This window comes from Balearica regulorum, chromosome 5, assembly GCF_011004875.1.
Source record: "Balearica regulorum gibbericeps isolate bBalReg1 chromosome 5, bBalReg1.pri, whole genome shotgun sequence".
Taxonomy (NCBI): Eukaryota; Metazoa; Chordata; class Aves; order Gruiformes; family Gruidae; genus Balearica; species Balearica regulorum.
Genome location: NC_046188.1, coordinates 43,346,710 through 43,371,842, shown reverse-complemented (window position 1 = coordinate 43,371,842; position 25,133 = coordinate 43,346,710). Strand labels below are relative to the sequence as shown.

The following is a 25,133-nucleotide window of genomic DNA, read 5'->3' as shown; positions in this document are numbered from 1 at the left end:
GTTTTTAAGGTGTTACTTTAGGAGCAAACCATAATACATGATAAGCGTCAATAACCTAGAAACATTCTTCAGTATTTCAAGCATTTGAGAACTCTTGAGTAACTACATAACCTTATACGAGTAACTGTTAAAGGACTGACTTGTGCTCTTAAACCACAGATGCATGGAATCCTAAAACAAGACAAGATGCAAACTCTGGAAAATCAGTAAAATAGTAAAGCTGCCTGTGAAGTTTAATGAAAGAGAAATAAAATTTTTCCTTTAGTGTGTATTTTTATTACAGAATTAACCTGGCTTATTCTCAGGATTTTTCACGCTCCTATTTCTATACAAACTTCTATATAAATGCACGCACCAAACTTTCACTGACTTTGGCATGATTTGAAGCTCACCTTTGCTGCTGCAGCTCCGAGTCTGTATTAAGCAGGAACAGTATATTTTTACACTTATCCTTTTAATCAGCCATTTCTGAGTAACATTGTAGTCATTGTATTGTGAGACTTTTTGTAGTTTCTTCCCATCGTGTACCTGTAAGAGTAGGCAAGTTCTAAAACTGGGAAAGACATACCACTTAATGCATACAACACAAAAGCAACCTGTGCTAGGTCCTGAAATCCTATCAGCAAATTGTAGGTAGTTTGTTACCTATGAGAGGATAGTAACTGGGGATATGGCAATGCGGTGTCCCTGCTCACATATCAGCTTGAATATGGATGCCAGTCATTCTGGCAAGTTGCAGTGATAATATACAACGTGCTTATCTTGCCTTCAGGGACATGGTGGTGTAGAAATTAAAGCCCTTCTTATGTCCAGCCTGAGGTGTGAGTTTTAGCCTTGCTTCAAACTCCCACCAAAAACTTTCCCTTTGGTCTCTGCTGTGTTGATAGTGGGACTATCTGATCATTCATGCTGGGCAGCTGTGTCTGCTGATTGTATCAGTTCCTTTGTGTACCTTTGGCTATAGGGACTGTCCTGCTCTAACAGGGCTTGTAACCTAGATGTGGCTTGGTCCTTGAACTTAAAAGTTTATTCCAAGTCCTATTACAGTCCTTGCATATACATTTTGTGTAATATGATTTAATTCTTGACTAGGTTGCCCACTGGAGATGTGGATTCAAATGCGAATTTTGCTTAACTGTGAGCTGGCAGATGCCAGTCTGTAGTTAAGGATGCACACTAAATTACATAAGATCTCTGATGGTTTCCTCTAACTCACATGCTTCTTTATCCCATCTGCAAATGCTTCCAGATTTTGCACAGTTGATTAAGAAGGAGCCAAAAGAGTTTCAGTAAAAAGAGCCAGGAGGTATTCCCACAGATGCTGTGAAAGAGGGCATATCAGCACACTTACGGCTCTGTAGAGAGGGCACATGGATGCTCTGTAATGTGGACAAACTTCAGAGCAGGGATACTAGCATTTGAGATTTCTAGTGCTGTTGAAATGATAAAAATACAAAGGGAAATAGTGGGCTTTCTGTTTAACTAGAGACCCCAAAAGGCTGGTTTAAAATTTAATTACACTTATGATACACTGATTCCTGTTGTTCACCCTAAAGCATCCCCGCTGCTCACTGGATGATTTTCAGTTGCTTGGGAGGAGGAAGAAACTGAGAAAGTACTCCTGAAAGCAAGGGGGGAAGGGGAGAACTACAGTTTTGGTCATCTTTGTTGTGAAGTTTATCAAAAGAGGAGGAGAAAAGATGTTTACTGTCTGTATTTTCCCCTTACTATTTCACCATATTCTCTCTTTACAGAACACTTTTGTGGCACGTTCTGTTCAGTGAGTAGGTAAAAAAAATCACAGTCTGGAAGTTAGGAACTGCTCTGAATTCTAATTCCTACTTTCCTGTCATTCACTGGATGTACTTACAAAAGCCTTTTGCTTCTCTGTGCCAGATCCCTGATCAATTAAACATGGCTCAGAGTATGTCATCAAGTAACTAAGTAACTGAAGATACATTAATTTCTGTTTACAAACTACCTAGATTATGTGGAGAGCTATGTTACTATTATATATAAGGGAAGTGATACTACACGTGTGGGCATGGACATGGAAGGACCCTGCTGTCCATATAGACTATAGCTATGCATAAACATTACCCCAGTATGTCATCTAATTTTATGAAAGATTTCTTTTTTAGGATTATGTTTTTTAAATCCTTCCCGTATGTGGAAAAATGTTCAGATGTATTGTGGTCTTTCAGGGAAGAACATGCACAAGGCAAGAAAAGCTTTTTCATTAGGCAGTAATGATTATGCAAGTGCTGTGGAGTGGCATTGCTTAAATAGCACATTTAAGGAAGGGAAGAAAGGGAGCTTCTGCAGGACCCCTGCTCCTCTCCCCACAAAAGCAGTTAAAAACAACTCTGAGCTAATTCTGAATTTAACCATAGTAAGATGCAACATTTTAACAATACGTACTTGGAAAACAAATATGCCTCAGTATTAACTGGGGGTTTTTAAGCTTAGTTGAAGCTCCTTGCAGCAGGATGATCAGGTCAAAGGCCAATCAAAGACTAGCAAATAGTTTTACTTTCTGTTGAATTTCAAGAAGGTGTAATCTAGATAGAAAGAATGTCTTGATGTAGGGGGGTTTTGTGCAGATTTGGATAGGATGTAATGTTTCTCGGCTTATTTTCTTCAAGTATGCTGTATTAAGAGTTGTCAAAATCAATCTGTCCTTGAGCCACTGATCTCAGGTTTGAAATGGATTTGGATAAGTATCATGGCGATAAGTTTATGGTGGCCCAAACCATAGTGCCCAATGAGAAAGCTTTGTTAATGTATGGCAAAGAGAGAAACAGGTTTAACGCTGTTAACCACAAATCCAAATTTGCCCAGTTCCCTTGATTTACTGCAAATTCAATTATTAAATAGCCTGTTATAAATCATTAAATGCACATTTTAAGGTTCTAAAAGAGATTAATTTTTCATTGTTTTCCTCACATGTAGCCACCCTATCTACAATTTATAGTTCTGAGGGCTAGGAAAATTTATTAGAGGATTGTCCTCCAGGATGCCAAAGTGAAATGCTCACATCAGTAATCCTGCCTGGAATGTTTGCTTCTGGCATCATCACTTTTAGATATAAATATTCATATTTCACCTGGAACAAAAAACTGCTGATTTTTGAAAATGGGTCATTTTCTTTAAAAAAGACTCTTTTGGCAGTTTTCATTATGTGTATGTAACACTACATCAAAACTGGCGAACTATGTGGCAGTGTTTGTAGATGTATTCAGCTGAAACTTAGCTACCTTGACAGCCCCCCACATGGAGAGAAGAGGGCTTGTTCACAGCCATGTGAAGAAGGCTGCAAATGGGAAAAAGCAATGTCTTGTAGTATGGACATCGTTTGCCTTGTTCTGCTGTTTTCTTATTCACTTTAATTCATTTAGAAGTGATTATGCTGGAAGTCATGTAAATGAAGATTTTATTCCCCAGTGCATGAAATGAAAGCACAATAATTGCTCCAACATGTGGAGTTGTAGAATGTAGAATTTCTACTTTGTAGAATTTACTTCTGTAGAATAACTCATAAAAGACTCTCTAGATCAATTTGTTAATGTTTGTGTGGTGCTTTGAAGTATTAAATTGCCTCATAAGCAATAGGGACAAAATAGCGTTATAACATAGTTTGGTTGCTCATACATGAGGAAGGACACATTCTGTTACAATACCGTTGGTTTGGTATAATGTCATAGTGTCTGGACACCATCTAGATGTGTGTAGGTGGGAGAACCGTCTGTGTAGACGAGCCTACAAATATAAACACCTATTTAGGACAAGGTCTTAGTGTTCAGTAATTTTACCTGTGAATCTGGAACCTACTTTCGTGCTTCATTTTGCTATGAAATGAAGTGTGGAAGGGAAGAAAATAGTCAGATCTATTCCTGGTGATCTTCACTCTGACATATTTACTTAATCTTATTTAGGAAGTTTTGAGCTTCTTCAGAAAAAAAAAACCAAATCAGATTTTTATATCCTCCAGTGGTTCTTTATTTTTGGTTTGTCTGTTTCTCTTTTAATGATGGTTCTCCTTTGCTTTGAGAGAAACTCTTAGAAGACAATGGAAATGTAGTAATAGATTTTAGTTATTTGCTAGTGAGGGGGTGCTCTCATCATTTTATGTTGGAAGGACAGAAAAAGAAAAGTGTCAGCTATACAGGTAGGGCTCTGCCTTAAGGTAGCCAGTGTATTTTTCTGTTGAAAGTTACTGCCCTGTCAGTAGAGGGAAGGAACATATTGCATGCTCGGACTACACCAGTTCGGTCTTGTATCATATCTCAGACTCCTGCTAATAAGTTATTATATACAGCAAGATATCAGACTGAACAGGTCTGGTTGAGGAACAAAGTTATCTTCTGTTCTATTGACTGATTTACTTTGCCTAAACTAAATCCGGAAAAATAATAGGTCAGTAGGTGCAGTGCATCGAGTGACTAGCTTGTGCATCAATTTACATTATTCATTCAGGAAATCTCAGTGCATTCCGGACCACTCCTGAACGTTCAGAATAAAAATGGCACAGAAAATGATACTCAAAGCTTTTTGATTAAAAGTCTGACCTGTTTACCTGTTGGTGTGTATGATGGAAGAGGTAAATACACTATACATGTGTCACAGTATGCGTGGGGGAGTTAGTTGCCGCAAGCACCATTGTATTACACCTTCTCTACTGCCCTTGTGTCATTGGTAACTATTGAACATTCACTTCCGATCAATTGTAAGGATGTCTTTCTGTACTGCTACTGCAGAAAGTAAGCTGAGCTAATTTCACAAAAGGACAGCCCAATTTTTTTTGTTAAAAACAGTTGTCTTGATTTTGGTTTAGGAGGAGAAATTCTGTACCAAAAAAAAAAAAAAAAGTCTCAACAAATATTTCCCTGCTTTTTAAAGCAGGTTGAATTAAATGGCAGAAGATGAAAAAATAGATCAAAATTATTGAACAGTATCTTTTGAAGTTTGTTTGAATTTAACTTGATATGAAACAGAAATATGTAATTTTTATGAATAAATTCTGCATGGCTGGATTCAGCAGTATTTAACAAGTTTACAAAACTTTTATTTAACTTTTATAGTTTACAAAAAGTCAGATCTGCTAAATGGACCAGAATATTTACATTACATTATGTAAGTAATGTGTCAAAGAGTTTATCTGTGGGTATTGCTAATTATTTAATACAATGTGTAGCATATTTCAGCCCCTCCCCAGGCTCGATTCTCATCAGTTAAAATCAATAATTTTTCTGTTCACTTGAATTGGTACAGAATCAAGCCTCCCACAGAAAACTGTTGTATTTTCTGAATATTAATATATAACATCACTAAGAAATAAAATAATTGAACTCTAAGTCTCCCTTCATGTTTTAAAGAGTAAATTTATTTACCTCTGTTGTCAGAGAAAATGAAACAATTGATCATGAAATGGAAACAGGCCAGAGGAGAAACCAGAAACATGCTCCAGCCATGGGCAGCCTGTGCAAAGCAGCCTTCAGAGCAGCATTCTCGGCTGTTATCGTGGACAGTATTGATAGCTTACTCTTAAAGATACTGAATAGTAGAAAGGTGACAGTGTTCATAGCACTTACAATCACTACACCAACCACAGAACTTTATGAATATTTTAAAATTATTATTGTTAATGATCTAAGATATGCATGCAAGGCATGAATTAACTATGTAGTGTATTTCTTTGATTAATGTAAAAATGCAGGCTCTTAGTGGAAATGGGTGTGTTCTTAAGCTGTTTTATTGGTCCTGCTCTCAATTTTCACCTACTCAAAAATGAAACTCTCAACCACATTTGGAAAGATGTCAATTAAAAATTAGAGCCAATTCTTGAAGTGCTCTTTGGGGTGAATACCCACTGAATTGGTGAGAAATTGTCTTAGAATATTGGGAATGAGAAACAAGTGAGTAGCTCAGGGATTTAGTCCGTATGTAGAAGAGAAAGTAAAAGAAAAATCCTTGAAACACACCATCAACAGCCCTAACAGTAGTTAAACCAGGCAATTTATAAAATAATATTATTTGCTATATTTTTTTGCCAACTTTAGTATTACATCCTAGTTGTGTAAAGATAATTTATGTTTCTGATCAGCTTTATTGATTATAATATATGTGTTGCGAACACAGGAATTGCTGTCCAAACAAAACAGCTTTTAATAGTGGGGTTTTTTAATTGTGAAATGAGTCGTTAATCTTGCTTTTTGTAGGTCTTAGTTCTCCCTCAAATATATTTTATTTGTAGTCAGCCTGGCTTTGTCCATTTAATATCTGAGAGGAACCATGGACTAAATCTTCAAAATTAGGACTTGCTGTCTTTCATGAAGGTGCAGACTTTGGAGTCCCTACTCATCACCTGCAAATGGAAACCAAATTTGTAGTTATTTGGACCATTGTGTAAAATTTGTCTTTCTTTAACTTTCAAATTATTTTTTAAAGATTGCAGCAGGTGTAATGGAGTATAAAATTACAGCCAATCTCTAGAGTTCTTTGGAATAGAGCAGACCTTCTGCAAATTTTTCAGTGTCTTTTATTGGACCGATACAAACGCAGTCCTGTTTGTTTCTAAACATTGGTGAAATGGGTTAATTAAAACTGTGAGTAATCCTCCTTTAAATTAGGATGTGAATAGTGAAAATGGTCTGAGGTTTGGTACTCAGCTGGTGGAAAGCAGAAAAAAAATTCAGCTCCTTTCATAATCTCTAGAATCTCCCCCAGTTATTTCATGAGATCTTACTAATATGAATACATTCACAAACTATGTTTTATTCTGCTTCTCCATGATATCTCCAGATCCATTTTCAAGTATTAGGCAGTCATTCATACAATGTTTCTCAGATATCATGCCATCAGCTGAAAAATGGCCAAAAATTATCTCCTTTTGTAAAATCCAGATACCAGTGAAGCTGTTACATGTTTTGCTATTTGTTTCAGCGGGGTCAAAGTTTCATCTCTTGCCCTCTTTCTGTCCCAGATTCTTAGTTTTCTTTTTCTGCTACCAACAATACGGATTTCTATTTCTATATTATTCAGGTGTGCAATTGTTTTTGTTTTTTGCTTTTTTTTGGTTTTTTTTTAAGTATGTTCATTCCATTGGTGGTTGTCATCTAGGTCAGCTATAAACCTGGTGCTTGCTTTCTTAGCATCTTAAGACATGCTTTTTTCTTTTGTATCCCCATGGGCAAGCCTCATTTCATGCCATGTCTTAACCACTGTACTGTCTTCAGCTCTGTTCTAGACATGTCTATTATGGCAGAAGGAATAGAGACTTCTTTCACTTCCTAACATGTAGCTGTTAAAATAATCCTTCCTGCTTGCTGATTTAATTGTCACTCTTATTTTTGTATTCCCCCTACTGTTCACCACCCATATTTGCATCAGATTTGAGTTCCTTTCAGTACTTTCAAAGTTCTATATAATTCTGCCCTCCCTTACTTATGTTCCCTTGTTGAGTTTCCTGTCTCTCCCTCACCCGCTCCACTTCTTTAATGTTCCCACACATCCATCTGTCACTTCTTGAGCAGTTGCTTCCATGTCATCTTCCATGTTACCATCTATACATCCTGTGACCTCCCAGGACTCATCTGTAGAAGTGCTCAGCTTGGCCACATTTAAGTCCCACGTAAAAGCACGCTTCTTCTCTGCTGCTTTTATGGAGCTCAGTTGGATTTTATTTATAAAACATAATCTTTCTTGTTTATTATTCCTCTTTCTGTAACTTCTGTTGCTGTATCTATAAACTGTATGCTGCTCATATTACCAGTTCCCTTTAAGTGCCTAGACAGATACCAAAATGTCTGGAATAATTTAAGACATTACCAGCAGCAGTTAAGTGTTCTGTACCTCAGCTAATCAAATACTTCAAATGTTTTACAAGCTGATAGTGACCAAACCTGGGGCAAAGTGGCCTCAAGTTTTCCTTTACAGAGGAATAGAACATAGAAGTAGGAGTAACTTCTAAGAGGGTTGTAGCCAGACTTACAACGTGATGTCTGAAGCCCAAGCTGTCTGGAAAGCAACTAGTATGTTGTTTGTGTATCAGTGCTGTACAACGGGTTTAAACAGGTACAGCTTCAGAACTTGCATTGTGCTTGCAAAGATTACTAATGATTTTCTGCATGATGTGTGGTATCAGTAAGTGCCTGGGCAGGAATAGGAATCTATACATGCTAATACTGACAAAACTTGAAGGACAAGTGAAAAGCTCTGCTTTTTTTTTTTTTTTTTTTTTTTTAACATGTCTGTGTTACCTATATCAATACTGCAGTCTTGGAAAAATCTAGGCATCTACTCAAAATTTCAGTTCAGCATGATCTTGCTAGCACTGTATTAAGAGTGCAGGTAGTTGGGTCTTGGGTTTGGGGTGGGACACATTTATCAGTAAACACTGGTTTGGCTCTAGGTGCAGGATCCCATCCGAAAAAATCTAAAGCAAACAGATCTCTCTTGTGTTGCTCTAAAAGAAGGAAGACATAAGATTAACCCTGATCAATGTCAGTGTTCTGTAACTTGATTTCTTTTGCTGAGAGCATCTGCTTCCAGCTTTCTTGAACTTTACTTTAAGCACCAGTAAGTGCAGTGTACATGTTGATTTCAATATTTTAGAGGAAGTATGCAGTAGGAAAGGTAGACTTTAATTGATCCCACTGAAAATTCTCACATACAAGCTCTATAATATAATATGGGTGTATTGAAATGAAACTATGTGCCTTTGCTGGAAATAACCACTAAACTAACTGGACTTGGAACTTTTCAGCCACATAGCATGTAGAAGAATTGTGAATGCATTCTTAATTACTTGGAGCATTACAACCATTAACAGCCCTTCACGAACATTTTCACTTGTGTACTTTGTCTTAAAAATACTGGTACTACTTGTAAGGATGTAGTCTGATATAGTGGTATCCGAGCATCCAGTTTTGCCAAAAGGATGAGATAAAAACTAATACTTATCTGACAAAGTAATTTTCCTGTGGTCAAAAAAAAACTTTAAGGACAGAAAGTAAAAGTGTTCAAGTGGGAGTAGTGTCAACACTTAATGTGTTGCAAATACAAAACCAGAGATCACTTATTTTAATTTTTGTAGTAAGAATTGTACTCTGAGAGTCATCCTTTATATAATAATTCCAGAATATTAATTATGATAAGTATTTTTATAGCATTTCTGTGTATAACATCAGAAATAAGTTGGGTTTAATTATAATTTTGAGTTTTAGTTTGTATGTGGTTTAAAAACGAGCTGGCAGACTTCTGAGCATGCTTTTCATCATGTTCATATTTGAGTAAGTACCTCAACGAGTTGGATAGTTTGTGTTGCCTGCGTGATAGAGGCACAGACTGGACTGTGTTTTCTGGTTGTTGCTGCAGGCCTCAGTGCTCAGGTGCATATATTATTTCCCAGTATCTAGTAGTAGGACAGGCAGTTGTTTTTCTAAAGACAGCTGAATTATAATACTAAATGTTTAATTTATAGAAGACAATGCAAGTGTGCAGGCCAGTTAGTCTGTACACATATATAAATCAGGTAAACAGTAACGGGTAAGTATAGAATTGCGTTTATTGTGAATAATCTTAAAAACAAATGTATTTGTGCTTGTGCTTGTCACACCTATTACAGAGCCTGGAGAAAATATGCAGAAATCACTATATCATGTTAGAAATCTAATAGAAATGGAGGGAGAAAGCAGAATGATGAGAGACAGCTGCTGCTGCCGCTGCTGCCCGGATTGGCAGCCTATTTATAATCGGGCAGGCTGGTAGCTAGATTACTGTGCTTGGCTGTAACACATCAGATACCAGTGATGATTGTTTGTATGTATACGCTAAGCATTTTATTTTTTAAAACAATGCATGTTTTTCACATTCTAAGGAAATTAAATAGGTGGACCAACCCAAATTTTCAGTATTTTAAATGGTTTTGAATGGTGTAGTACTTTCATATCAGGAAACTCTATTTAACAGTTTGTTACTGAATTTTTGCATGAATCAAACATGTTAAGGTAGTAGGGCTTGTTCACATGTCCTGAATGCCATCTCAAATGATAATGTCGGGTGAGATTGAGCATTGCACAAATCTTGGCTGTGTATGAAAATAAGTCTGTAATAGTTATCAGCCTGTTTCATGTTTTGCTTTTTTTTAGCTTCTTTTTAATGGACATTTTAAACACATGCAGTGGTATTATCTTAAAATTACCTTTTTAAATATTAGGGCAATTCCATTCATAAGCCACGTGAAGTTATAAAGGCAGAGATTCATTCCACTTTGAGGTGATTTCTGGCTAGATGTCTGCATAACACACAAGGGCATAGAGCCCAAGTGACTTATTTCACTACTCAGATGCAGGAATTTTACCAATTGATTTGATTTCATGTAAAGGTCAGTTCCCTCTAGCATTTCACTTTCCCCAGTACCCTCAGCTCCTTTACTCAGTAACTCTGGCAAGCTTCAGAAATCTTAAAAAAATCTTAAATTTTACATTAGGAATTGTTTTATGTTAAGATTATTGTAACCAGGCTGATGCACAACTAAGCAGTGAATGGTATTGCATTACATCTTGACTTGATGTGCCATTTGGAATGTTCCTGATAAGGAGATAGTTAAATAGTTTTACATATTGAGATAATGTAGTTAACTTTCCTTCTTTATCAAAATATGCTATGAGATTGTAATTGATTTGGTACCTTAAATCTTGAGAAAAATTAGATTTTCTGTGCTTTGGGGGAGAAAAGGGGAAAACAATGGCTAGGAGGAGTCTTTTCTTTACATAATGATGTCATTACCTAAATAAATGTGGATGTAAGATCTTCACCATGCTACCTTGTAGCTGTGAATTCTAAAAGTTATTAAACAAAATTCATTTATTTCCAATTGAAATTGTTTACTTTCAATTTTTTTAATATTCCTTTGCTCTTCAATTTTTCAAGGACTAAGGGGGTTTTCTTTTTTCTGTAGCATTTATTCACTCACTTCATCTGAATCAATTATATAAGCCTAATTTTTTATTTCTCATATGAAAATTGTTCTAAGTCTTCTATTTCTTTGTGTTGTCTCTTACTAAACAAGTTATATTTTGGTTGTTTCTGAGAACAGAATTAGGGAAAATACATATTCAGGTTCCTAGGCCCACTGCTAATTTATATAGTGCGGCATCATTTGTGTACTGCATCTTCTTTGCTTTGTTTTTTAAAAAATAATTTTCCACATTGTGTAAAACTGAAATTCCAGAAGAAACATTCCAGATTTTTAATTTCAGATGTATTGATAGATCGATTTTTCTGTGTCATTGCTGACCAGATTGTCTCTGGTAAGCATTCAAAGAGCCTTACATTGAAGTAAAGCCCTGTAATTTCTAGGATTTCTTTTTGCATCTTTAAGATAGTTGTAGTGTTTACATTTGAATACACTGATGTTTATAAAATACCTGTTTCTGTCAGTTGCTGAAGTCCTTCATATTAAATTCCTTCATACTTTTCAAGGTACTTTATATATCTTCTCAGTGACTGTTTGTCCTGTGATTTTATTATCTTGATTCCAACATCCTCTCTTTGGCATCTCAGTTATCATATCAAGATATATGAAAAGTAATGTTATAGGCATATATTCATCTTCTGCAAAGAAGACCTGATACAAAGACATAATTTTGTTTTCTCTGCAAATTTTTGACCGTAGCTGTCCGTTGATTCTTCAGCAGCCCAGCAGACTGGTGGCTTCCTGCTTTGATGCATTTCAAGAATGCCTTGGTATTGCTGTTGCAGCTCTGTTATTTGCTGTTCACATTTCCTCTCGTGTCTCCTTATTTCCATCTTTCATTTCACCTGTCATAATTGATACTTCCTGCTATTGGCTTGCTAGGGGTGAATTTTCCTCTTTTGAAGGACGCATATTTGCCTCTAAGAACCTCTTCAATCACACTGTTGATGAAATTGGTTTATTTCTCACTTTTCTGAATGCTTCTATTCTGTATGGGTTCTTTCTTTGCTTGTGTTATGCTTTCTATGAGTCTTTTTTGCTTGTTAAAAGGCTTTCTGGTAGGTATTGGGGTTTTCATTTCCCTGCTTTTATTGGTAAAGCCTTTTGACCCAGGTCATTTTTCTGAAGTTTTAAGTTAGCGGTTAGTGTTTGGAAGTCCAGGTGTACAGCAGGTGCCCTTGAAGGGATCCCCTGAAGGGATCCTCTCTGGGCAGTGTTCGTACATGTTCATGTCCAGTTAGCCATGTTGTGTGTCTGTAGGAGCTTCCAGGCTTAATCGGAGAAACTGGTGAAGCTTGTGAACTGAGCTGTGGGGTAGATCTGGATTTTTTTCCTTACCCTTTGAAACCTAAAGTAACACAATGCAGGCAGCTGTGGCGATGCTTTTAAGTCTTTGGCTTAGGTTCAAAGGGAGTGCTTTCCATTAGAGCATCCCCTGCCTGAAAGTCGGATACCATGATTGGAGCCAACATCCCCATTTCACGGCCTTCCCCAGTCAGGCTTTCCGCTCCCGTTCCTTTCCTCTGTGCTTCAGTGACCACCACCTCGCGTCGTCTTCCTGCTACTGCACCGTCTTTTCTCCTTGGATTTTGTGTCCCTGGCAGGAATCTGTTCCAGTCCAGGAACAAAGACCAGACCAGCTCTGGGCGAGCACACATATTTTTCATTTGCTCACACATGTCCACTGCATGTTGGAATATATTTCCTTTCACTAGTCCCCAGTCAGCACCCACGGAGAAGTGTTTCTTTTGTCCTTATTTTCCCAAAGTTTTTGCTTGCTGGGGAAGATGGGGGGTGGGGAGGGGAGATAAGTGAAAGTCTCAGTGAAAGTGCTGACCCAAAGCAGTGTCAGATTTTGCTCAGAAAAATCAAAATGTATGTGTAACATGTCAGGTGAGAGAAAGTTTGTTCACTGGTTAAGAATTATGTTGGAAAAAAATGCTGTGCTGTCAAGGGAAGTGAAGCCAAATTAAGAGCAACAATGTCCTGCTAGGAAGTTATTTACCTTGAACTGATATGGCTTAGTATATACAGTCTGTTTTCCTGTGGTGAATAATCAGAATAGCCAAAGGAGACAATCGCAGTCTTTCTACTTCTGTATGATAGAAATACATGCAGGAAGGTATGCTCTCCGTGTAAGTTTGGAGCCACCTTTTTCCTGCTTCATGTTAAAACCAAAGCAAAAGTGGGCCCAGGCTGGCACTTGGTTGCTTTAATTCTGATGAAGATAGCATTGACTCAGTTGAATTGCATTGATCATTGAATCAGCATTGATTCCTCATTCTTCATAGTATTAAATAAAGGTCTCTCTGTGTTTGTCTATATCAGGAGAAGTAATATGCATTTTTAGTTGAAATTAATTATTATAATAAGGTGGGCAAGATCATGGGCTAGAAGCTCTAACAGGACCTGCTGAATCTTGCTACAGAACTGGACACCCATTTCATTAATTATGGAAAATAATGTAACAAAATTTAAAAAATAAACTATAATAAAAATGTTAGCCCAGACTGTCAAATGTCTAATGTTATACTCCTGGAGAAAACTTGTTTTCACAAGCTCAGAGCCCCATCTGCTTTTATTGGTTGTAGTGCCTTTAAAATTAGCCTTTTTTTGCTTAGGCCTTGACTTTACATTTGGGGGACCTACACTTGCATTTTGGCTTTTAAATTAATCTCTGTTTCAGTTTTCCCATATGTGAAGTTACAGAATAATGAATACTTTACTCCCTACCAACATTACAAGGTTATTATGAAGATTAATTATGTCTGTAAACATTATATAAAGGCCTGAATATTGCCAGCTATTACTGTGCTTTATTAGGTATTTCCATGGGTCATCCTATAGGTAAATGTGTAACATTCAATGATGAGTAGTTAGCAGTTGATAGTTTAGAAAAGAAGAAAAAAAAAAAAAGATTGTTAATTCAAATTCTTCTTTTTATTTTAAAGTGTAGCTACTTAAAATTATTGCAAATCAATGTCATGCCCTGTTTCAATTTGAATAAATCTGATTTTAATAAAGATACTATTAAACAATATGAGGTTGTTTCTGACATCTTAAAGAACTCAAATGAATGACCTCATGGAAATCACTTGGTACATTGCTGGAATTAGTGTGTATGTGTTAAATTGAATTATGACAGTAGCAGTCCCTTCTGCAGGTAAAGAGCATATTTCCTCATTTATGTGTATTCAGTTAATTTAGTTTCATAATTACTTCATAAAGAGCTGAAAAACAATGATGGAGAAACTTTTCTATCTTAATCTATAAGTAAAAACCAGCTGAAGAAGCGTAAGATCTACTAATTTTAAAATCTTGAAGGACATGTTCACTAAAACCAGTTAATTTTGCCTTGTCAGTTGTCCCTTCTCTGTTTATTACATCTGTCTTAAATGCAAATCATGCCTTGGTAAGCTTCGATTCCCCTCAGATACACAACATATTCAATATATTTGTACTGATCTTCTTTAAACTGTATAGTGTTCTGGTACAATGATATTCTTCTTGCCACAAATTATAGTAAGAGATTAAAAAAATAAAACTCTAGTAACATGAAATAATCATATTTAAACATAGTAATATATATGTGAATAATTTGAATGAATGTATGTTTAGCTTTATTTTTACTTTAAAATTACATTGATCTGAGCTACTTTCTGGTTAGCAAAAATAGGTAAAAATTCTAGAGACTGTTTGTTACATTGTTTTACAGATTCATTGCCAGTGAGAACCAGCTTTTTTTTTCTAAAAATACAAATTCAGAAAAGATTAAAACCCAGCTGTTTAAGTGAAGATTTTCCTGTTCAAAGGAAAAATCAAAATCGAAGTCAACTTCCCTGTGAGCCCTAATGGATAAAATGTATCCTTAGATTTTAATTGATTTAACTCACCTGATAATGTAGTGGTACCTATAGATCTTTGTGTCTAGGAGTCATGGAGGATGACAGCGTTGTCAGAGTCTTTCTCCTTGTATCCATATGATCTGTTTTGTTTATAATGTCACTAGTGGATGTTCGCGTCTTTATCTGAATACCTGGTGGGAGAGGTGTGTTAGAAGCAAAGGTCAACAGCATCATGCTTTTGCTGCAAGGTTGTAGGTAGCAGTTTCTTGTTACTATTCTGTTGGGTGTTAGATCACCTCTTTTCCTTCCCTGTGCCACACGTGTGTTTTATTCCAGCCACAGCTGAACCAGCAGGGCTGAAGAAATGAGTAGCCTCCAGAAAGGTTGAATTTATTAGTAATGTAGTGGTGTATAATAGTAGCAGGTAATCACTGCCTTGCCATCAGCAACCAGAAGTGAATGTGTAACTCTCCATATTTGAATTACACTAACCTGATAGTTTACATGCTGCTGTTTGATTTTTCAAGAGGATGATTCTACAGTGCACAATTTTTTTGGTGAACAGTTCTGTCATTTCAATATGTTCGATAGGTTTTTGTGTCTTTTTAAATGGATGGACTTAAATGAAGGGTCTTTTGAGGGCTTGATATGAATTAGAATTTCACATTTTAGTCACAGCATGGTTTAGTCACACCTGTTTGTGCATGCTACCCTGATTAATATTCAGCTGATGTCATTTTGATGTAACTTGATTTGAAGCTGAAGTCCTGAGCTCATCAGAAAGAGCTTCTAGTGGCAAATGAGAATGCTGACACCCCAGAAATGCTTTAGAAGACTTTAAAAAACATGAGAAGTAGCTTTTTCTCTGTATATTCAAGAAGTTAAAGCAGAAGCCAACTATTTAAAATGAGAAATTGCAGGCCCTCGGATAATACAGTGTATATCTCATAGGGTGCATGTGAAGGAAATACATTAATTTTTAATTGTCAAGGACATAGCTGATACTATGTGAAGCGCTTTGAAAGCAGGTATTTTAAAAAATAATAATGTGTTGATGTATCCCAGGTCAAACTTCAGAAAATGTCTCCATACCTGTTGATAGGCCTAGGCCTTCAAAACATTGTTATTTCCTTCTGGAAAGAGGGAGCTGATTTTCAGATAGGTAATACTGGCCTCTGTATATTCCTAAAAGTCTAGTGTTGAATTATTCCTTAGTCTTGCTATTCTTTTGTAGCTTTAACCAAGATCCTGTCACAGGGAGGATGGGCTTTTGCTACAGATACAAGTGATATACCTTAGTTTTGCAATTGTTGCAAAAAGTCTTGTAACTTTTGCCAGTGCCCTGCACTGAGCCATGTTACTATAATTTGTCATCTCTGTAAGAAGTAGGCTTGGACACCTGCAGGTTATTAGAGATGAAGAAAAGGAAAGTGTTACATCATCCTGCCATCACACATTCAGGTACTGTTGTTACTGCTTTCACATTTCTACCTGAAGTTACACAGAGCATCTGCACAGGTAGACAAGCATTCATTATCATTATCTGGGCAACTGTGGTAATTTCTGCTGCAACTGAAACCAATGATACAGTTTTTACTCTTTCTAGCCTCAGCTGGCAGCTTTTAAAGCCAGGTAAAGCTGTTCAAGTTGGTGACAGCATTGGCCGAGTTTGACCATGCAGGTGAATCCTTGAGGTTACAGTTTTGTGTGGTATTACAGTGTGTTTTAGAATCCAAAATGAGCAATGAAAGTACTATAAATTAACAAAAGGCAGCATTTGAATTTTTCCTAGTCCACAGAAGTGTTTAGGAGTCTTGTAGCTGACTTAAATGGATTCTGTATGCTGTGCTGTATGGACCTGATACTGGAGTTCACTTTAACGTGAAAATGATCTTGACAAGCTACTTTTAGAAGAGGTTTAAAAATATTAATGGACATGATAGACATTTCAGAAGAAGTTTTGTACAGATTGAGAAGGGTCAGCAGCTGCTGCTCAGCTTGAATGGCAGAGATAATTGTGACCTGCTAGTCAGCCACCCCATACAGACAGGCCTCATCATTTTATCAGTAGCTTCTCCTTAAAGTGACTGCTTATACTTTGGGTTTCTGCATTTGGAAAGGTCTTTGGAGTGGAGGGACACACAGCAGTTAGCGGCGTGCGTTACGTGAGAGTGCTCAGTGACTCTGTTACAGGCAAAATGCAAATGAGAAAGCCTGTTGGACTCATCTGCCAGCACCTATTTGCTGGAAGCTGTCATCTTTTATAGCATTTTTTCCTCTCCTTAAGAAATGGGGTGGGGGGTGGGGGAAATATTTGTAGAATTAGGGTATAATTACACCCAAGTAACAACCTCATTTTTGTTTTTCTGAGGCACCTGAGGGTAGAAAATGTTTTTAAGGAAAAAAGGCTGTGAGATTTATTTGAACAGCTTTAAACAATTTAATGCTGTGCATATTGCAACACAGTCATCTTCTGCTTGTAGTTTGGAGAGAGTGGTTTTGCAGATCAGAATTTCTGAGTTGTGATGTTAGAGGAGAACCCAGTTCTCCTCAGTACACTCTGTAGGCATTTTTTTCATTACTTTGTATACAGTAATGAAAAGAGGAAAGTAAAATAAACACGCCAGAAATATTTGATACAGAAGTTAATAAATGAATCCAAACAAGACCTAGGAATAATATTGACTTTATTGGTTCTTCTAATGGAGCAGATAGAACCTGTAGGTGACATACAGCTTTTCCAGGTAGAGGCTCAAGACACAGTCCTCCCACTAAATCAAAACATAGCAGAAGCCCTTGCATGTGATTCTCGGTGGAATCTGGGTAGCAGTATGCCCCTGGGATGTCTTGCAGAGCTGTGTTCGCTCCAGGGGAGGCGACGTGGCAGTGACTGAATGATTGTGGAAGTGGAATTTTATAGTTCATGTGCAGTGGAGTGGAAGAGAGGGGGGGTCCCAATAAGGCAGACTATATGGGAATACTTCATATGTATGGTATCTGGTGTTTTCAAACGCAGAAGTAAAATGCTGGTGCGGGGACCAGCATATTCTCTCAGGGGAAATCCCACCTCTTTATTATCCCTCTTCTCTTCTCACTCATCCCTGGGAGTCTTGGAATCTTTTCTACGTTGTGGCTAAGAAGGGGAGATTAGAAGTGTCCCTGGCCCAACTCCACATGCTACCAGGCACTTAGAAAGCTCTTGGGAAAAAGAGATGCACTTTTGTATTATCTCGAGCTGAAAGGGGAAATGAATGTCATCTGTCACTTTTTGGGCAAGTACTCCAACCACAAGGACATGTGCAGCCAAGCACTGCTGGAGTAATGTGGGTAGATGCCTAAGTGTGCAGAAGAGATGGGATTTCAAGCGTTCTTTCTGTTGAGGATTTCCTTTAGGCAGGATTGGACTAATGGGACTCTAGATGTTGTAAATCTTTCTTTTGTGTTAACTCTCCCTAAGCGCTGCATAAGGTACGGAGGTGGCCCAGCGTGGTCATCAGTCTGCGCGGCGTACGCAGCCGGGATGATGCACTCAGTTCCACAACGTGGAGCTGCACTGCACTAGCCAGTAGGAAAAAAGGTTAAAAATAAGAACGAAGTAACTTGGAACTCAGTAGCTCCAGGAACTAGAGAAGTGGCTTTTCTTGCAAGACAACTCGTTTGGATCCAATTCAGTACTAATGGTAATTCCTCACATTTCACATGCAAGTGGTGTCAAACAGACTTTGGTAGCCTGCTATGCTTCTGAGGCGCATATACATTGGTTTCACCTACATTATTTTATTTTCTTATCTTACTTTACCTTCTATTAGTTTAGATGAATCAAAAGCAAAGGAGATTGGGTTGGTAAATTGCCATTGCTTTTCAGTTTCTCATAGGTGTAAAAAGCAACACCTGAAAATGTCTTTTGTGCAGCATTATTACCATATTACTGACTATGAATTGTGGAAAGCGAATTTACAAGAAGTAGCTTCCTTTCTCAAATTGAATGCTTTATTTAACTGTTGTGGTTAGTGTATTTTTACTGTTTTATTTCCTTTAAAAGTATTAGCTTCCAGGAAGATTTCAGACAAAGTTAATATTAATAATTTTAAAATAAAAGTTTAATTATTAATAACACCTCAGAAAGTCAGTAATGCACTGGAACAAAAACGGTGGCTTCCTGAAACAAGATTCTTGGAGTAAGATTCTTCAATCAGTGATTTCCAGCAGTATCCAGGAAGACAGTACAGTAGAGCGTTAGGGTCAACATCTGGCATTCTCATTTTTAAAACCTCTGTTTTTTTTCTGTTTCCGTGCTTTCTTAAAAAAGTGCTTCTGTTTTAAGCAGAGAGATGTTCTTGATTGGAGATGAGAGAAAAATTGTTACATTTCTGTTTGATTCCATGTGCCCTGATACTTTTTTCTTTATTATTACTATGACGTTATTTTTAGTTAAGTTCATCCTTGTACTTTCCTTATTTAAACTTCCTTTTCACGTGATTCTAATTTTATGTAGAAATTTTTGTAGCATATTCCTCCTCAGGAGTTCAAACCCAGGTTGAAGGGAACAAAGTTTAATGTTGTCAGTCTTTTTGCATTCGCCAGTATCAGTTTAGCTCAGCTCTTCCAACTGTTAAAGGCTTACTTTTGCTTATTAATGTAAACAGCCAGAAGACTTAGTTAAGATTAAAGTCTTAGTATATTAAACAATTGAAGAGACAAGTTCATTTTTTTCCCTGAAAACAGTGCAAAAATGTCAGGAGAGAGGAAAGGAGGATTATTTTCAAAGTGTGTGGCTACATTAAACTAGTCCTTTATAAAGTTTGGGAGCTGCAGATTTATCTCAGATATATGAAGTTAAGAAAAATCAGTTCTTGTTCTCTGCAAGGCTGGAGTTTCTGCTGACCTATCAGCTTCTTGGGCTTCTGCTCCCAGAGAGCTGCTGGGACAGTGGAGGGCGGCGCGTCTCAGCCTCCACATGCTGCGACATACGGTGTGTGGGACATAAAATGTATGAGAAGCAACTGAAATTTCCAACACCTGTCTTCTGTTTGTATGTCCTTGTAATTTCAGTTATGGTATTTTTGTCAATGATGATTTTTTGAAGAAAATATTCATGTGAATTGAATCAGACAGTTACTTATGAAAGAAAACTAGGGAAAAAAAAACAAACAGATTTTGCTATTGGCTACCATAATAAATATGTTACTTTTGGTCCCCATGCAAGTGGATTAAACAATGTCTGAAACAAGGACCTTTCGTTAGCTCTCAGTACAGCTCACTCTTGACTGAGTTAATGGGATACTGGGAGAAGTAACAAAAGCAGTTTGTTGGTGTTTTTGCCAAAAACACAGCTATTTTTAAAGTAGCATTTGAATGTGCATTGGATTTCCTTGAATCTCTTCCTATTTTGAGGAGAGGCACCTGATTAGAGCTGTGGTTGTGTGCAGGATAGTCAAATAAATGGATTTGACACGTCATCTTAAAGGCTGGAGTGGGTGAGTCTTTTCTTTTGTCTTAGGACTGTGTTTCATGTCTGATATTGCAGAAATACCCTTGTGCAATCTATGTTAATTCATTTATAAGGCAAAATAAATAGTTTGTCACCCTTACAGGTTGAATGGTTTGGGGCCAGGTTCAATAATAAAATGTTAGAACTGACAAAAACATGAAGAGCAGTGAGTGTTCCTTGCCTTATAGTTCACTATACCTTCCTTAAGGCTGTGTATTTTGTAGAACACCTTTTTTCTCAACTTCTGCTTAGCAGAGATGCACATTGAGGAGATTGAGTCAAGCTCTGAAACGTTGAAATCTGCGATGCTTGAGAGGTCTGGAATGCCTGTGGGACAACTGATACCGGTACACATATCTGAACAGCGCTTACTAGAGGCCTGGCTGTCAGGCCGGCAGTAGAAGTATCTGCTGGTCTTGAACATGAAAACCTTTTTGTGTACACAGATGTGGCTATACAGATTGCTGTTAGGGGCATGTGGAAATTAGTATTTGTTTTCGGGCATCTCCAACTTTGTATGTAATGCAGAGCACATTTAAATCATACTCTGCCATAACTGACAGAAATGCAGAACCAGATTTCTTGTAATATTAGCTCACATTCCTTATATATGTGTGTGTGTGTTTGTGTCTTGGTTATGTTGTTCTCATTTGAGGACAGAGGAAACTAGGCTAGGCTTTGCTGTAAGTTAGAGGAGCCTGAAAGCCTTTTGTTGGACGTGTGCTCAGCTGTAGCTCTGTTGGCCATGAGGGCAGTTAAATGTGAGAGTCAGTGTAAAGTCCTGGTTTGGTTGTGCCCAGCAGGGAGTAGTGCCTGAGCTCATGTGCCAGCTGTGACACATCTGGGGAGGGACCTCTGCCTTGGTGGAGGGCCCGGGCTGCTGTTCCCTCTGGCTTTCCAGCTGCTTTGAGCCGCTGGAACAGCGCACAGCAGCTGGAGCGGGATTGGCGATGGAAGTCTCTAAAGTCTTGTTCGATCTTCAGCTAGAGCCTTTGCAGAGACTGCGATTTAGGAGTAAATAACGTCACGCAAGAGAGGTGCAGTGCTACCTGTGGAGCTAAGTCTAGGAAAAACTTTGTTAGGAGATGAGGGGGTAGGAGATTGATTTGAATGAAAACGTCATAGTGTAACAGTAATGCTTCAGTTTCACTACAGATTTAGATGTTTTTTGAGGCCTGAAAAATCTCTTAGGAATTCAAGCTTAACAGCGGTGTGAGGTTTTGGGGTTTGGGGTTTTTTTGTTGTTGTTTTGTTTTGTTTTGTTTTTTAATCTTGCTGCAAATTTTCATCTCCACTGATGCCTAATGAGAACCCCCGGGGAGAATGAGGAGCGGTCCCCGCCGCCCGCCGGCCCCACTAGATGGCGACCGCTCCCTCCCGGCGCGGCGGGCAGCGCTCCGGGCTCCCGGGGAAGGACGAGGCGGGGGGCACCGGCTCCAGCGCCGCACGGTGACACTGAGCCCTCGGGCGGGCCGGCGTGGGGCGGGCACGGCTCCTTTCCTCTGGGAGAAAAAGGTGGATTTCTGCATCCTCCGCGTTTTGTAGTGCATGAATGAGAATAGCGTGGTGGTGCACACCGTACGTACTTCTGCTGTGTGTAAACACTTGTAACGGTGTTAGTATTTTTTAATGATTTATGTGATTGCTAAGCTTCTGATCTCTCTGATTTGTTATGATTTTAGAAAGTGAAGGTAGAATGTAGCCGGTCTCTGTTGAAACAGGAATTTTCTCAGTATCTTCCAAGAAAAAAGAAAGTTTTATAATAACTGCATTAACAGCTAAATGATTTGTTAGCCATTTTGGTGGTTTGGCCAGTAGAAGAGTGAAGCGGAAGAGATGCTTCTTATTTTGGTTTGGGGTTTGGGGTTTTTTTGGTTGGATTTTTTTGTTTGTTTTGGTTTTGTGAGGGTTTGGGGGGTTTTTTCCACTGTCCATTATTTTTAATTCTGTGTGAGAGAGAAAAATTTGTGAAGTTTTGTTTTGGAGTGTATTGTTTTGTAGCAGATTCAGCTCATTTTAAAGAATGCAAAACTTTGTGCAAGTTTTTGGGTTGGTTTTTTGGGGGGTATGTGTGGTTAATGTGAAATACCTATTTATGTGCATTAAGTAGGTCATTTCTTAGAAGACCAGTTCTTGAGGATGGCAGGGTTCCTGCTACTAAAACAACTTCCATGTTCTGTTAAAGTAATTTTTAGTCTGATTGTGCAAACACACTTGATGAGTGCAAATTCTTCCAGATGCACAGAACAGCAAGTACTTTGAACAGCATGAGCTTATCTTTAATGCTTGTTTTACACTGACAGATTGTTAGCGTTCAGCTTTCTTACTTTTAAAGACCATTCCGACCCTAATTAATTGAAAATTAATACAGAAACATTTGCGGAGGAAAATTTTTGAGAACATATGTTTTTCCTGTGTGCACATACATAGTATAATTGAGTTGATTTGGAAAAAAAGTACAAAAGCAGGAAACAATAGGCCGAAGAGTTTGGTACTGTGATTGGGTTTGAAACAAAATACAGCAGCAAAAGTATTTACCTGTGTTATAGCAATACTTATTCACTCAATGTTGTCAAGAGTTTGCATAAGTGAAAACAAGAACATCAATTTGGTATCAGATGCAACCACTTAAATATTTGGGCTTGTAAAAGCTTACTTTTAAGTATTTTTGGGTTTATAAATGTTAATATCTTTTGGTTTTAATTTGTTTCTAAAAAGCCTGTTAGAAGCAGGTAAGTTATCTGCTTTTCATCTGCTTCATCCTATTCTGTTCAGCAAACTTTGCTGTATTTAATGTGTTTTTATTCAATGTGAATTTAACAGTGGTCTTATTTACTTCGTTGTTTGTGCATCTTCAAGACCGATAATGCTGGTTCAGTTCTAAAATTATCACTTACCAGCTGCTAAAAAACATACTGCTTTGGTTTCTTGTGCAGGTTATTTTCTGTATTTCAGTATAGTCATAAAGCCAAGACGATGGAAAAGCTTTAAGTCTAGTGATCCTTGGTAGTTCTCTAGTCTCATGGGTTTTAATAATCCAGGAGAGATTATCTACCTTTTCGATCCCACCCACCCCCAAGTGTGTCAATTCTGGCTGAAACTCAGTATGTTATAATACATATATTGAAAATATGAACAGTGTTAGAAATTTTAACGCAGGTTTCCCAATAGTATCTTGAGCCCTTGCAGAAAGTTAAGATCAGCAAAACTCAGCGTTAGGGCTCCTTTGATGCTGGAGCTAGTCTGTAGGAATTATTTGCAAATACTTTAGTATTAATCTAAAGTCAATCAAACCAGTGTTAAGTTAAAAATATTTAGCTGGATCATATGGCAGAGCTGTTTTAAGGGGATTTCCTAGATGCTTTATGAGGTAACCCCTCTGTTTCTCCATTGTGTTCATAACCAAACAAGCAAGATGCATATATGCCCAGGGAGATCTGCTGTGAATCATTTCGCTGTGGCAAAGTTTGTAGGAAGTGGTAGTATCTTTGATTCAAGTAATTTATTCCCAATCAGGAATGTAAGCCTTTTATAGTTGCAAAATGGAAAGAGCACATTTCAAGCTATGAACACGCTGAGAACAGTCACTCAGAGGTTTTAATTGAAAACTGTCAGTCGGAGAGGAAGAGGTGGGTGGTATTTGTGAAGCAGAGTGAATGTCAGCAGGGGCAGAGGTGCTGCATTGGATTGCCTGTGTTACCATCAGGATACGAATCTGTAAGCGATTGCTGCTGTCAGCAACAAAGTGGAGGATGAGTGTGGTTGCTGTTTTTAATGATGGACAGATTAAGTTATAATATCAAACAGTGATATATGCATACAAGTAATGGGGCAATAAAAGAGGGTTCTGTGGAGTTGAGGAAGAGATGTTCTGTCTAGGGAGTCAGCTCAGGGTTTCTAATGTCAGCTGTGTGAAAAGTAGTCTAAACTGTCCGGAATTTGTGAAGACGGGGCACATGCCAAGCATTATTTATTCAACCGTCCATCTGTTTCTGTTGACTATACATGGAGGCAAAGGATGATTTATTTTTTAATTACAGTATTAGAAGAGTTGAATACCATCCTGGGTACACAGTGTAGATGACTTTTCTGAAAATAACTCTGCTGTGGTCAGCTAAGGTACTGAAAGGCTGCAAATACATTCCCTGCTACTTCTAAAAAAAAAAAAAAAAAAAAAAAAAAGAGAGAGAGCACTTTGCATTTAGTGTTGATGATATCCAGAGCATGAGGATCCCAAAAGGACAAAATTAACATGCATGGATGTGTACCCTGAATACTTTCTTAGTTTCAGATACTTGGGTTTCATGGAGTTTGATAGTTGGCAAAAGCAGCAGGCAGCTATAACTCCTTGTTAATAGAAATTTTTGTTGCTGAATTTCCTTAACTTTGGTGTTCGTCCACGGGTGGTTTTTTGGGGGGGGAGTGTTGTGGGGGTTTTTTTGGGGTTGTTTTTTTTTTTTTTTGGTTAAGAAAGAATTTCTTATAGGGGTCAGTAACCAGTTACGCTGTTGTGGTTGCATGAAACTGATAGTTGAACGACCTAGTGGAATAGTGGATGCTGTGCAGTACACAAGGACAAATTTCTTCCATGTCCTATCACTGCAGAGAGGAAGTTCTTTGCTTTAAAATGTCTGAGATAAGTGATTGGCAATAGAGTCTGTGAGAGGAATCCACTGGCCTGGTTGTTTGTCCTGGTCTCTTGATACTTACACCAAATTATGATTAGAGTAACTTTAACTGTGTGACGTCAAGCAGCTTCATTGCCACACTACCATCCCTTGCAACTTGCAGCTCCTTCCTGCCGTTATTTCCAGTTCAT

The 25,133-nt window shown here is 37.8% G+C and overlaps 1 protein-coding gene across 28 annotated transcripts in view; it reads left to right on the top strand.

Moving 5' to 3' along the window:
• Positions 1 to 25,133, top strand: part of PHF21A (PHD finger protein 21A) — a 130,053-nt gene that overhangs the window by 58,770 nt on the left and 46,150 nt on the right. For 2 of the 28 annotated variants that reach the window (XM_075754534.1, XM_075754523.1), the window contains exon 1: positions 21,776 to 21,892. The exons of 23 other annotated variants lie outside the window; for them this stretch is intronic. In XM_075754534.1, the coding sequence (XP_075610649.1) occupies positions 21,863 to 21,892 (30 nt within the window). In that variant the 5' untranslated portion in view covers positions 21,776 to 21,862. Of the gene's footprint in view, positions 1 to 21,772; positions 21,930 to 25,133 lie in introns of those variants that run through there. 3 more of the 28 variants (XM_075754532.1, XM_075754521.1, XM_075754518.1) reach the window with 3 other exon arrangements.